This window comes from Kogia breviceps, chromosome 2 (genome assembly GCF_026419965.1).
Source record: "Kogia breviceps isolate mKogBre1 chromosome 2, mKogBre1 haplotype 1, whole genome shotgun sequence".
Lineage (NCBI taxonomy): Eukaryota > Metazoa > Chordata > Mammalia > Artiodactyla > Physeteridae > Kogia > Kogia breviceps.
The window spans coordinates 89797572-89812476 of NC_081311.1; the positions used below are offsets into that span (position 1 = coordinate 89797572).

The window sequence follows — 14905 nt, forward strand, 5'->3', positions numbered from 1 at the left end:
CGGACTGGGGCACGAACCCGTGTCCCCTGCATCGGCAGGCGGATTCTCAAGCACTGCGCCACCAGGGAAGCCCTCAGCCTACCTTTCTAATTGAATATACCTTAGCTCTGCATTTCTGAACATAACAACTCTATTCAATACTTTTAGAATGCTGCATAATATTCCTTTTTACAAATGAACAGTAACATTTATTTCATCCTCTAATGTTGGACGTTACTTGTAGAAACTTCCATGAATCAAAGGACACCATCAAGAAAGTGAAAGGAGAACTGACAGAATGGAAGAAAATGTTTGCAAATCATACATCTGATAAGGGATAAATATCCAAAATATATAAAGAACTCCTACACTTCAACATCAATTTAAAAAAAATACCATTTTGAAAATGGGCAAAGGACCGGAACAGACATTTCTCCAAAGAAGATACACAAATGGCTAATAAGCACCTGAAAATATGTTCAGTCTCTTTAGTCCTTAGGGAAATGCAAATCAAAACCATAATGGGATACCACTTCACACCAACCAGAATGGCTATAATCAAAATGACAGAAACTAAGAGGTGTAGGTGAGGATGTGCTATGGAAAAGTTTGGTGGTTCCTCAAAATGTTAAACACAGAATTAATGTATGATCCAGCAATTCCACTTCTAGGTATATATCAAAAAGAATTGAAAGCAAGGACTTGAGCAGATAATTGTACACCAATGTTCACAGCAGCATTATTCACAATAGGCAAAAGGGGGAAACAACCCAAATGTCCATCAACATTTGAAAAAATAAACCAAATGTGGTATATACATCATTTAATCTTAACAGGAAGGAAATTCTGATACATGCTGCAACATGTATGAACCTTAAAGTAAGCAAAACACAAAAGTGACAAACACTGTATTATGCCACTTACATGAAACCCCTGGAACAGGCAAACACACAGACACAGAAAGTAGAATAGTGGAATCGCAGTAGGAAAAGTTATCTTTATGACATTTATCTTGCCCTATTACTATCTACTTGTCCCGAGCTATGCAGGAGCCTTGAAAACCAACAGCCCTGCAATAAAGGTGAAACCCAGCAGACTAGGAAAGTCCCCAGGCATTCTCTTTATTTGAGCGGAATCAGACCTTACTCGGTGCCAAGTGCCTTTTTCCAGAAGGTGTTTGTCAAAAACAATCAGGAGTAACTGTTTAATGTCTCAGTTTGAGTGGTGACAGCAGTTGGGTTAACATAAAGCTGGCTAAAAAGAGCAGGAGAAAAAGCTAGGGAATGAGATGTCTATGAGGGATTTTTAAAAGTTCTCATATGCCTTGGAATCTAAAAGGCCACGTGCATGGTGGCCAGGGTTGTGTACATGCCCAGGAAAAATCTTTGAAGGCCCTAAACTCTTGGCTCTAACTAACCTTGACACTCGAGCAAGCAAGAACTGAAGAGGCTAAGGCAGAGTTGTAAACTGCCTGGCTGAGCGCCAAAGTCATACTCCAGCATGTACACAGACACACTTGGGAAAAACTGGGAGACTTTCTTGGAATCATGCATTTAAGAAAATCTCTGTTTATTCATTAGTCGACCAATAAGCTAACAAACAGAGACTTAAGAGGCTACATGCGATAAAGAATACAGGCTTTAAAGAATCAATACAGTAAACTCACTAAACAAACAACAGCTGCAACAACAAACCTTGGTAGGGCAAAGACTGATTTATGAAGGTGTCACATTACATTACTTAAAACGTCCAGTTATCAACAAATTTTAAAGGAATGCAAAGAAACAAAAGTGTGACCCATAATCAGGAAAAGCAGCAGTTAGTACATACTGTTCCTGAGAGAGTCCAAGCATTGGACTTAATACACAAAGTTTTAAAATCAGCATTTAAATATATTCAAAGAACTAAAGGAAATTCTATCTAGCAAACTAAAAGTAAGTTTGAGACTCGTGTTTCACCAAATAGAAAATATCAATAAAAAGAAAAATTATGGAAAAGAACCACACAGAAAAACTGGAGTTAAAAAATATAATAACTGGGGCTTCCCTGGTGGCGCAGTGGTTGAGAATCCGCCTGCCGATGCAGGGGACACGGGTTCGTGCCCCGGTCTGGGAGGATCCCACATGCCGCGGAGCGGCTGGGCCCGTGAGCCGTGGCCGCTGAGCCTGCGCGTCCGGAGCATGTGCTCCGCAATGGGAGAGGCCACAACAGTGAGAGGCCCGCGTACCGCAAAAATATATATATATATATATATATATATATATATATGTATATATATATATATATGTATATATATATATATATATATATATAATAACTGAAATTAAATATTCACTAGAAGGACTCAGCAGCATATTTCAGCTGACAATAAAAAGAATCAGTGAACTTTAAGATACAACAACTGAGATTATCCAGTGTAAGGAACAGAAAAAAAGAAACCTGTGGGACAGTAAACAGTATCAATATATGTATACATCAAGAATGAGGAGAGGGAAAGAAAGGACAGTGTGTAATAAAGAATTTGGCTAGCTCCCTGGTTCCTGGGAGGTAACCTCTTAATCCTGAAATTTCCTGAATGATAGAGGTGGTGTCTTTGTTATTTATGCAGGGCCCCTCAGACCACACCTGATAGTTTATACTAAAGAGGTGATTCGTGGTGGTGGGCCCTCAGGTAGTTTATGCTAACAAGATGACTCAGAATGAAGGCTGCCTAGGCCAGAAAGACAAATCATGTGTTTAGAGGATTGGTGTTTTGAGCAGCATGACCTCCAGAAACAGGAGGGGGGGCTAGAGACTGAGTTCAGTCACATGGCCAACGATTCAATCAATAGTGGCTATGCAGAGACTTCTCTGGTGGCTAAGTGGTTAAGAATCCGCCTGCCAGGGACTTCCCTGGTGGTGCAGTGGTTAAGAATCCACCTACCAATGCGGGGGACATGGGTTTGATCCCTGGTCCGGGAAGATCCACATGCTGGAGAGCAACTAAGCCCGTGCACCACAACTACTGAGCATGGGCTCTAGAGTCTGTGAACCACAACTACTGAGCTTGTGTGCCACAACTACTGAAGCCCACTCGCCTACAGCCCGTGTTCCACAACAAAAGAAACCACTGAAATGAGAAGACCATGCACCGCAACAAAGAGTAGCCCCTGCTGACTGCAACTAGAAAAAGTCTGTGTGCAGCAACAAAGACCCAATGCAGCCAAAATAAAAGAGAATCCACCTGCCAATGCAGGGGACATGGGTTTAAGCCCTGGCCCGGGAAGATCCCAAGTGCTGCGGAACAACTAAGCCCGTGCGCCACAACTACTGAGCCTGCGTTCTAGAGCCCGTGAGCCACAACTACTGAGCCCACATGCTGCAACTACTGAAGCCTGCGCACCTAGAGCCTATGCTCCATGATGAGAAGCCCGCGCACCGCAACAAAGAGTAGCCCCTGCTCACTGCAACTAGAGAAAGCCCGCACACAGCAACGAAGACCCAACACAGCCAAAAATTAAAAAAAAAAAAAAAAAATATATATATATATATATAGTGGCTATGCAATGAAGCCCCAATAAAAACTCTGGACACCAAAACTTGGCTGAACTTCCCTGGTTGGCAACATGCCACATGTTATCACACATCAGTGAGCTGGGAGGATAATATATCCTGACTTCATGGGGAAAAGACACAGAATTTTTACATCTAGAACCTTCCCAAGCTTTGCTGTGTGCACCTTTACTCTTTGGCTGGTTCTGATACATATTCTATTACTATAAAAAGTGCTAATTGTAAAGAGAGCACTGTCCTGAGTTCTGCAAGCCATTCTAGCAAATTATCAAAACTGAGGGAATGCCTGCATTTGTAGCCAGTTGATCATAAGTAACAGTGGCCTGAGGATCTCTGAACTTGGGGCTGGTGTGTAAAGTGAAGACAATCTTGTGGAGAACTACGTCCTTAATCTGTTAGGACTATGGCCTAACTCTGAGTAGTGTGGTATCAGAAGTCATTACAGGCCAAAAGACTGTTCAAAGAAATAAAGAGTAAATAAACGGTATTCCCAGATTTGATGAAAAACGTTAATTTACATATCTAAGAAATGCAATGAGGGTACATCCATAGAATGTATGCTTTTCAATCTCAGCACTATTGACATTTTGGACTAGATAACTCTTTGGAAAGGGAGGTGCTGTCCTGCTTCTTTGGAAGGGGGAGGGACTGACCTGAGCATTTAAGAGGTTTAGCAGCATCCCTGATTCCTGCCCACTAGATGCCAGTAGTACCCCTCCCTTCCCCCAATTATGACAACCAAAAATGTCTTCGGACATTGACAAATGTGCCGCCAAGTGGGGTAAAATTGTTCCTTCTTATTGAGATCCACTTATGTGATAGAATACTACACAGCGGTCTTCAAAAACTGAGAATACTCTATGCACTGAATTAGAAAGACTCGTAACATGCATTTTGTTAAGTGAAAAAAACCAAGGTATAGAATAGTTACATAATTTGCTACCACTTTTGAATAAAGGTTGGGAAGGAGTAAATATTCACTGTTAGCATACAGATACAAAAATGCTTTGGAAGAATTCAGAGGAAACTTAAAACAGCAATTACCTATTATTGGAAGGTGGGTAGATGAATGGCTATATACAGAGGGAGATTTTTTAATTTTATTTTTTATGATGATTTAAAAATCATGGGAACTTTTAAATAATTAAATACATTGATCAAAACTGACAAATCATTTGAGTCTTTCCATTAGCTCTGTCTTAATAATCATCACTTATAAGGGTGCCAGACCTTGATTTCCCTCTCAAGCTACTGAGAATCCTCAAGTGTACTGAGATTTTCTTTGCCCATACATGGGTTTGGGCTCCTGAAACATCTGTATAGTGAGTCATATTTTGATGTCTTGAAAAGTGGAAAACTAAGGGAGTGGAAATACTGTAGTTTGTTGTAAAAAACAAATAAGCGAGAAAGAAATGTAAAGTACTATAAGTAAGAAAATCTCAGGAGTTCCACACCTAGACATGCCCTTGTCATCTGAAAGATGACAGTATTTTCTATACAGAAAATGTTAAAGAATCCACAAAAAGGCTCTTAGAGCTAATAAACAACGTCAACATGGTTACAGCATATAAGATCAATATATAAAAATCAACTGCATTTCTATTCACTATCAATGAACTATCCAAAAACTAAATTAAGGAAACAACTACATTTACAACAGCATCAAAAAGAGTAACATGTAAAATACTAAGGAATAAATTTAACAAAAGAAGTGTAAGACTTCTTCACTGAAAACAATAAAACATCATTAAAGAAAGTAACAAGATCTAAATAAATGGAAAAACATCCTGTGTTCATGGGTTAGAAGATTCAATATTATTAAGATGTCAATATTCCCCAAATTGATCAACAGATTCAACACAATTCCTATCAAAATCCCAATGGCCTCTTTTTTGCAGAAACTGACAAGCTGATCTTAAGATTCTTATGGAATTGAAAGGGACACAGAAGAGCCAAACCTTTTTTTTCTTTAAAGGAACACCAACCGTCCAACCCAAACTTTCATTTAGATAAAAATCACTTCTCCATTACATTAAGGGCACAGTCAGGCTAAAGAACAGCCTTGTTTTCATAAGCAGTCATGTCACACTACACCGCTACAGTCATATTTATGGTGAGCTTGACGTTTTCTCTCAGTATCCTAGCTAAGTCATTTATATTTTTGTAACTAAAGAGCCCAGACTGGGACTTTTTCTAAAAACATTAGAAGTCTGCTCCAAAGGAGAAATAATGTCTCCACCTCCACAAACTAAAGACTGTCAACACATTACAAATATTAATATTCCGGTTACAAACTTCCACAAGGAAGGGAGCATCCCCAGCCATCACCTTATTACCAGATGTATGAGTATGTACGTACACGCTTGTGTGCATGTGCATGCGTTCTGTGTATGCATTAAAGACTGGTAACATGTACAGAATCACAAATGGTGGCTAAATCTAAGAGACTGTGGGCTATGTTAATTTTCTTTTATTTGCTTTTTTCGGTTTCTTTTTGCTTGGATTTTTACAATTTGTCTGAAAGTGGAACAAGCACAAAGCACACATGCAAAGCTGAGCTTTAGGGGCTATTTGTTGGTTTTAAGCCCCTAATATTTTATTTTCTTTTTCCTTCATCTTTCTCCTAAAAAACAAAGCCCCACATGTCTGATTAATTAAGGTTTCAGTTAATCAAATTTCACTAGGGATTTTACAAATTCTATAGACAACTGTCTGTAAGCTGAGCTGATGCAAAATGGCAGATGGGGCTGTCTGACCACAGAGAAGAACCCAGTGAAAAGAGCAGACTAAAAAGCAGAGGTGTCCATTTAAATCAATGTGATTTGGAATCAGAAGAGTTCCTCTCTAAAAACATTCATTTTAGCAAATAGTGAGTTGAAATTTGTGATGTTTATTTAAAACTACACAATGAGTTTCGAAACCACAAGGGCACATAATTATCTTGTCTGTAGCTCACTCTTTGAACTCAAATCTGACTTTTAAAAAATATTCATTTTAATCTTCAAACTTTAAATCAACTGTTTTTCTCTGTGCTTGAGCAGTTTCCCATCTGTGAGGTGGTAAACAGGCTGGTGCTTTTTAAAAAACTTTTTTATTTCATATTAGCAATATAATACTTATTCATTGATGAAAATATAATCAGAAGAGCCCAAAGAAAAACAATCATCCATAATCTCGCCATGCTGTTCATGAAAAAGCTTCTCATTTGAGGTATTTATTTCCAGCCTAACACACACACAGACATACACATATACACATACAGACATACTTACATATGAACACACCTACCCAGACACATTCACATATACACAGTAACAGGATCAGCCTGGCCACACTACTTTATTATCCACTTGCCAGAACTTGGCAACATGTTATAAACATATCTTTAGATAGTCTTAGTTAACATCTTTTTAATGGCTACATCGTATTCCATCATGTTGTTGGATATTTAAATTATTTCTAATTCTTTGCTATCATAATGACTGCTTCACTGTACATTTATATATTTCATATTCATATATGTTTATGTAGTTAATATTCACAGAAGAGCCAAACATTCTTAAAAAAGAAAAGCTCAAAGTTGGAAAACTCACACTTGATTTTGACAATAAATCAAGACTGTGAGGTACTTACAAAGAAAAAGATATATAGGTTAATGGAAAACAAGAGACAGTCTAAAAATAAACCTGTACATTAGTGGGCAATTTATTTTTGACAACAGTACCATGACAATTTAATGGGGAAAGATTACTCTTTTCAATAAATGGTGCTGGGGCCACTGAATATTCAAAAAGATACCCAAGTTGCATGTCTCAAATTGAACAGGGAAAAAGAGTTGGAATCCTACTTCACTCCATATACAAAAATTAACTGAAGATGGACCAAAGAACTAAATGTTAAGAGAAAAAACTATAAAATACTCAGAAGAAAACACAGAAATCTTCATGACCTAGGATTAAGCAAGAGTTTCTTACATATGATACAAATAATACAAGCAACGACAACAAAAAAAAAGTAAATTGAACTTAATCAAAATTTAAAACATTTGTGCTTTGGGGCTTCCCTGGTGGCGCAGTGGTTGGGAGTCCGCCTGCCGGTGCAGGGGACGCGGGTTCGTGCCCCGGTCTGGGAAGATCCCACATGCCGCGGAGCGGCTAGGCCCATGAGCCATGGCTGCTGAGCCTGTGCGTCCGAAGCCTGTGCTCCACAATGGGAGAGGCCACAACAGTGAGAGGCCCGCGTACCACAAAAAAAAAAAAAAAAAAAAAATTAAAACATTTGTGCTTTAAAAGACACTACCGAGAAAGTAAAAAGACAAACCAGAAAATGAGAGAAAATATTTGAAAATCATAAATAATAGGAATTCATGTCCAGAATATACAAAGAACTCTTATAACTCAACAGTAATAAAACAAATAACCCAATTAAACACAGGCAAATAATCTGAATAGACACTTCTCCAAAGAGAAATAAATGGTCAATAAGCATAGGAAACAATGCTCAACATCATTCATGACTGAGTAATGCAAATCAAAACCACAATGAGATACCACTTCACACCCACTAGGCTATAATCGAAGAGACAGACAATACCAAGAATTGGCTAGAATTTATAGAAAATGGAACCTGCATACATTGCTGAGAGGAATGTATAAGGGTGCAGGTGCTTTGGAAAACAGTCTGGCCGTTTTGTTAAAAATGGAATTACTATTAAAAACAGAATAACTACATGAGCAGGCAATTCCACTCCTAAGTGTATACCCAAGACAACTGAGAACATATGTCTATATTAAAACTTTTACATGATTGCTTATAGCAGCAGCATTATTCATAGTAGGCAAAAAAGTGGCAATAATCTAAATATAAATGGATAAACAAACTGTGGTATATCCATCGGAGGAGCTATTATTTGGCCATAAAAAGGAATGAAGTACTGACACATGCTCCAACAAGGATAAACCTTGAAAACATTATGCTAAGTAAGAGAAATCAGTCACAAAAGACCATATATTATATGAATCCCTTTATAAAAAATGTCCCAAACAGGCAAATCCATAGAGACTGAAAACAGATTCATGGGTGCCAGAGGGTGGGGTAGGGGGAAAATGGGGAGTGATTGCTGCTGGGTGTCAGGTTTATTTTAGGGGTGAGGATAACACTCTGAAATTAGGCAGTGGTGACAGTTGCATAATTCTGTGTAAATACTAAAACCCACGGCATAGTCCACCCTAAAAGGCTGAGTTTTATGACATGTAAGTTATATCTCAACAATAACTATATATATATAAAATATTTGAATTTTTCTGAGTCAAAATTCCTTACAAGTAGAACAAATGTCTCTTCGAATGGCTAATTTCTTAAGAATTTTTAAAATAAAAATTAATCTTGAAGCCAATAAAATTAGTTATTTCAAAAACAACATACAGAAAGTCTCAGGGATATTTTCACTACAGCAGAACCTGCTGGGAGTCTGCAAATCAATTATGAGTGGTGTATAGAAAACTTTATTGCCTACTACAGGACTACAAAAATGTAAGCAAACCATTCTCTTTCAAAATCAGCCTTGAAACAGTCCTTACCAAGTACACTGCTCTTTGAAAGAAGGTTGTAGTCTCCAGGATTTTGTGCATTGTGATGCTTTCCAACTCATCAGGGTCTAGCTGCTCCTTTTCAAAGGGCATTCCATTGAATAGGACAACAGGCAGTGGACCCACTCCAGTCTGCTCATAGTAGCCTCTGGCTTCCTGAAACACATGGGACCACAAACAGCATATTTTTGTCCTTCCTGAGACAAATGGAACAAAGCATATTTTTCACACATACATGCTCTAACAAGAAAAACAGAAATATGGAAACCAAGAAATAACTAAAGGAAAATTCTTTTAAAAATATATAAAGAACTAACACAACATTGTAAATCAACTACACTCCAATAAAAATTAATTTTTAAAATATATAAAGAACATCATAGTTAATATCCTACTAGGTAAATCTGAGTTTAAATTACTGAGTTTTAATAAAACCACAAAACCTTATAAATCAGGAAGTGGTTGAAGATGGGGATGAGGGTAATTTTAAGCAGCCCTTAAAATTTTAATTTTAAGACCTGAATTACATATACTACAGCCCAGACTATATGACAGACTTTTCTGCAATAATAGAGATATTCTATCTTCACTGTCCAATGCAGGAACCACTAACCACATGTAGCTACTGAGCACATGAAATTAATTAATTTCCATTTTAAAAGCTCATGTGGCCAGAGGCTACCATAATGGGCAGCACAACTATAGACTGTCATAAATTATTAGTGCTCCTGGGCAGATAACTTGAGATGAAATATTTACACCCAATTCTAAATTTAAAAGGATCCACATCACTAAACAAGAAGTTACACCTACAGAAAACAAAACAAGGTTGGTGGGAAAACAGTGCTCAAAAATTGCTCTATAATGTACTAAGCTCAATCTTTTGCCTTCTCCAGGACAAAAGAAGTTTCTTGGCAGGGAAGTACCAGGCGAACAAACATATCTGAGACTTTTCCAACAATCGACATAGGTACATTCCCCCAGATATCAACCACAGACCCAAGACTAAGATTTTAGAGTAAAAGCTATATTACTACCCAAGATATTTTAAAAGTCCTTAAAGCATTCTTGTTAAACATCTTGTAACTGCTATCTTCTGAAAATAGCAGAATTTTAAAATATATAACCTTTTTAGATAGCACAAATAGAAAAGTACCTCAGTTCGGTAACTAATACCACTCATCAGCTTAGTTTCAGATCTAGCCAGTGATAACTGATAGTACAGACTTATCTGATGGACTAACATGGCACAATGAGAAAGCCCTTCCAGGTTGATTTCCGCCATCTCTGTATATCATGGTTAAAACTTTTAAAATGTACACTCCCAAAACTGTTACATTAATTCTGTTCTTTGACATCTCACCTATCTCAAGCAAGTTCATAAAAACTCAATTTTAATCTACTCTGAGCTTTGAAAATCAATCCCGCAGGAAAACAAAACAAAATCCACATTATAACTCTCAGTGACAATAAGAAGTAACACTGGTTTTTTCTGAACATGGCAACTGAGTAAAAGGCAAGAGTGGGAGGGAGATGTTTTGATTATAAACTTTCCATTTTTGCAACTTGCAAATAGATTATCAGATTAAAAATTAACAGAATGCAGGCCAATTATCAGAGTCACGCTTAAAAATTACACTTGAGAATTTCTACCAACTGATCACTAAAAATGCTAATTACACATAATTTTGAAACACTGACTACAAAATCACGAATGAGCCATTCATAAATGATAACTGAGATTAATAAAGACTCAGAGTTAATAAGCCAAATGTAAAATGTTTGCATGAATAAGTTAGAACTTTTCTTACTTTGGCTTTGAAACATATAAATATGCACCTATCAGACTATATTCTCTTCAGTTCAAAAGATCTACTTTAATTGTACAACATAGTTTTTAGAAATGATTACTTCTTTCAAATACCAGGCATAGAAGATAACACAGCTTCAGATTTACACAAAAGGTACAGATATTCCTAAGTGTAATAACATTTGCTAACCACACTCATTCCTCCTTTAAAAAAAAAAAAAAAAAAAAAATGCACTCGGGCTTCCCTGGTGGCGCACTGGATAACAATCTGCCTGCCAATGCAGGGGACACGGGTTCAATCCCTGGTCAGGGAAGATCCCACATGTTGCAGAGCAACTAAGCCCGTGCGCCTACTGAGCCTGCACTCTAGAACCTGCGAGCCACAACTACTGAGCCCGTGTGCCACAACTACTGAAGCCCGTGTGCCTAGAGCCTGTGCTCCACAACAAGAGAAGCCACCGCAATGAGAAGCCCGCGCTCCACAACAAAGAGTAGCCCCCGCTCACTGCAACTAGAGAAAGCCTGTGCGCAGCAACGAAGACCCAACACAGCAGCCAAAAATAAAATAATTTTTTTTAAAAATGCAGTCATTCCTCCTTTTCAAAAAAATCTATTTTTCTTGGGCTTTTTCATATGGGGGTACAGCTCCTGCAACTTAAAAAATCTTATTGATCATTAGATTCTTAGGACCTCTGGGAATCTCACAACATCCTTCTCTTTAGAGTATACGCCTACTTAAATAGCTAGGTAATTATGATCTCTTTATATGGGAAGGGCCTCTAACCAGTAGAGATGAGGAAAAAGGCCAAATCTGGGAAACTATTGAGGAGTTAGGTCTGTGATACTCCCACTTGATTCTTCAGCAAAATCAAGATTTCAATGCAGAAAAGACAACGTGTAAAAATACCCTTTGCCCCAATTTGTCCACTATAGTCAATGTTTTTCAAGCAAATCCTTCTGATATAGCAATCATCCACAATAAAAACGGCAATTCTTCAATAGGATAGAAAACCAGAGTTAAACATTTTCCAAAAGTGAAATATAAGAAAATTCCATTAATTTTCTCAAATATTCCCAAAGTGGCCCTTCTTTCCTTTTATTTCACCTTTTCTTTTTCTACAGAGTGCTACTCAGGATGTTTGTGAAAATGTGAAAAATCACTAGGTGCCCATATCAATATTATTTTACTTAAAAAAAAAAAAAGGTAAGTAACTGAACAGAAGGTTGCAATACAATAACGGAAACATGTTCAGTCTAAACTGAGTAGCTCTCATGACCAGCTTCAACTCCAAACCTTAAACCAAGGAGATTCAACACTGAGGCAGGAGTGATGTCAGTATCATGGCTGAATAAGACTTCCCTCATTAGCGTCTCCCCCACAGAAAAACAACAACTTGGCATCTATCCACAGACAAAAGGGTCTTTGTGGGAGCTTTGGATTTCAGCACCATATGCCAAGTGGCCCGGGAGAAGTGTTGCCCACCCGTACAACAGGTAACATGCAGATGGACTTTGACCCTGGCTGTGGGCTCTGCATTGATGCATGAGCTGGCTCCAGCGAACTCCTGGGAAAAACAGTCTTAATCAATCACCCATAGATAAGAGAGCCTCTGTGAAGTCCAGGTTTCCAGCAAGAAGTTCCAGGACACCACTGGAGCAAAAAAATATGAATTTGGACACACTGGAGAGGGTAAGAGAACAGTCTGACTTTATTCACATCACCCCCTCCCAAGGCAGTACAGCTTAGGGCCACAAGAGATCTTCTGAGCCTATGATTTCTCCTACAAGGGACATAAGAGCAAGGGTTGAGCACTCAACTCCCCCAGCTATGTGGGATGCTGCCAAAGAGGCTCATTTCTCTCCCGCTCCACCCAGGATACTGATTTGTGGGTGGCATCACCGTGAGGGAAGAGGCTGGGAGGGCAGCAGACAGTGCACTCCCAGGGCATTTAAGGAAAGCAGATCCTCCTTACTGCATCAACAAGCCCACCTATGAGACACCCAGGACACCTCATCCACAGATGCCCCCAGATGGCTCATGGGCACCCCACAGTGCTCTGCACACACCCCGCCCCCATATACCCACACCCTGTGGCTGGCTCCCAGTGCACAATCCTGACAAGGGCAGCAAGAGTGAGCTTTGCCAGATGGATAGTGAGGACGTACAGAAAGCCAATCCACATCAGGAGGCCAGAAAGAGACAAAAAACTTGAGCTTTAGTGACACTTTGGGGAAAACAAAAAGGAGGTAGCCTGTCAGCACCCAGCCTGGAGGCAACGTAGAATCAAGAGGAGTTAAACAAATTCAGAATTCTGCACAAGAGGCAACAACAGCATGGAGCAGGTGTAACCCACAGACATTCTGAAAAAGCCTCAAAATTCCTAGCAAGGCTGAAATGAAAGGTATTTCTCTCCCAAAGCAGAGAGTAAAGACTGGTAGAAGTGACTGCTACCAGTCACTTCTGGTAGCAACTTAAAATTGCAAGGAACATGAAAAGTCAAGAAAGCATAACATCACCTAAGGATCGCAATAATCTTCCAGTTACCAATCCCGAAAACATGGAGATCTGCAATTTACCCAATGAAGAATTCAGAATAGCTGTTTTTGGGAGACTCAGTGAGCTACAAGAAGACACAGAAGGACAACTCAACAAAATCAAGAAAACAATACACAAACAGAATCAGAATTTTAACAGAGAGAGAGCATTAAAATGAACTAAACAGAAATTCTGAAGCTGAAGAATATAATGAATGAAATTTTAAAAATGATATAGCATTAACATCAGAGTGAAATCAAGCAAAAGAAAAAAATCTACAAGTTAGAAGACAAGAACTTTGCAATTATCCAGTCAGAGGACAACAATAACAACAGCAACTGAAGAATTCAAGAAATGGTATATGGATAATTTTCAAATTACTGGAGTTCTAGAGAAGATGAGATAGAGAAGGGGGCAGAAAGCTTGTTTAAAGAAATAATGGATAAGAACTTCCCAAATCTGGAGAGAGATCTGGATATCCAAGTTCCTGAACATCACAGGTCACCAAAGAAAATAAATTTAAAGAGAACCTCTCCAAGACACATTATAATAAAACTACCAAAAGTCAAAAACAGACACTCTTAAGAGCAGCAAGAGAAGCAGCAGCTTGTAGCTTACCAGGGAAGCCTAACAGTGGACGTCTCAGTAAAAAAGTTGCAGGCAAGGAGTGAGTGGGATGATACATTCAAACTGCTAAAAGAAAAAACTGCCAACCAAGAATACTCTACCTGGCAAAGTTATCGTCTAGAAATGGAGGAGAAATAAAGACATTCCCAGACAAACAAAAGCTAAGAGAGTTCATCATCACCAGACTGGCCTTACAAGAAATGCTGAAAGGAGTCCTTCAAGCTGAAATGAAAGGACGTTAATTAGTAACATGAAAACATACAACACACTAGTAAAGGTAAGTATATAGTCAAATTCAGAACACCCTAACACTGTAATATGATGGTGTATTACCACTTAACTCTATAAAGGTTAAAAGACAAGAGTATTCAAATGAAGCAAGAGAGGGCCTTTAACCATGAATTTTGTACCAATGCCCTCCATGCTCAAAGGGAATGTGGGATGGATGACAGCTGCTTGAATTCCCCTCTAATGATGATGCTGCTCATGCAGAAAACTCCATCTTGCTCTTTTTCAATATAAAAAATATGCTGATGAAAAGCAAAAAAAGAAGAGAAGAGTACTAAAAGTAACTATAGATATAATTTGTTATTGTGAATACACAATATAAAGAGTTAAACTGTGGTGTCCGAAACAAAAAAGGGGTGGGAATAAAAGGGTGGTTTTTATATTTATCAAAGTCATCAACATAAAAGAGATTATTTTACCTATAAAATATTTTACGTAAGACTCATAGTAACCACAAAACAAAAATCTACAGTACATTCACAAAAGATGAAGAGAAGGGAACCAAAGCATACCATTATGAAAAAT

At 38.3% G+C, this 14905-nt stretch overlaps 1 protein-coding gene across 1 annotated transcript in view; it reads right to left on the reverse strand.

The window, feature by feature from the left end:
- Nucleotides 1–14905, reverse strand: part of UGGT1 (UDP-glucose glycoprotein glucosyltransferase 1) — a 107932-nt gene that overhangs the window by 46198 nt on the left and 46829 nt on the right. The window contains exon 18 of the mRNA XM_059052596.2: nt 9111–9275. Within this exon, the coding sequence (XP_058908579.1) occupies nt 9111–9275 (165 nt within the window). The remainder of the gene's footprint in view (nt 1–9110; nt 9276–14905) is intronic.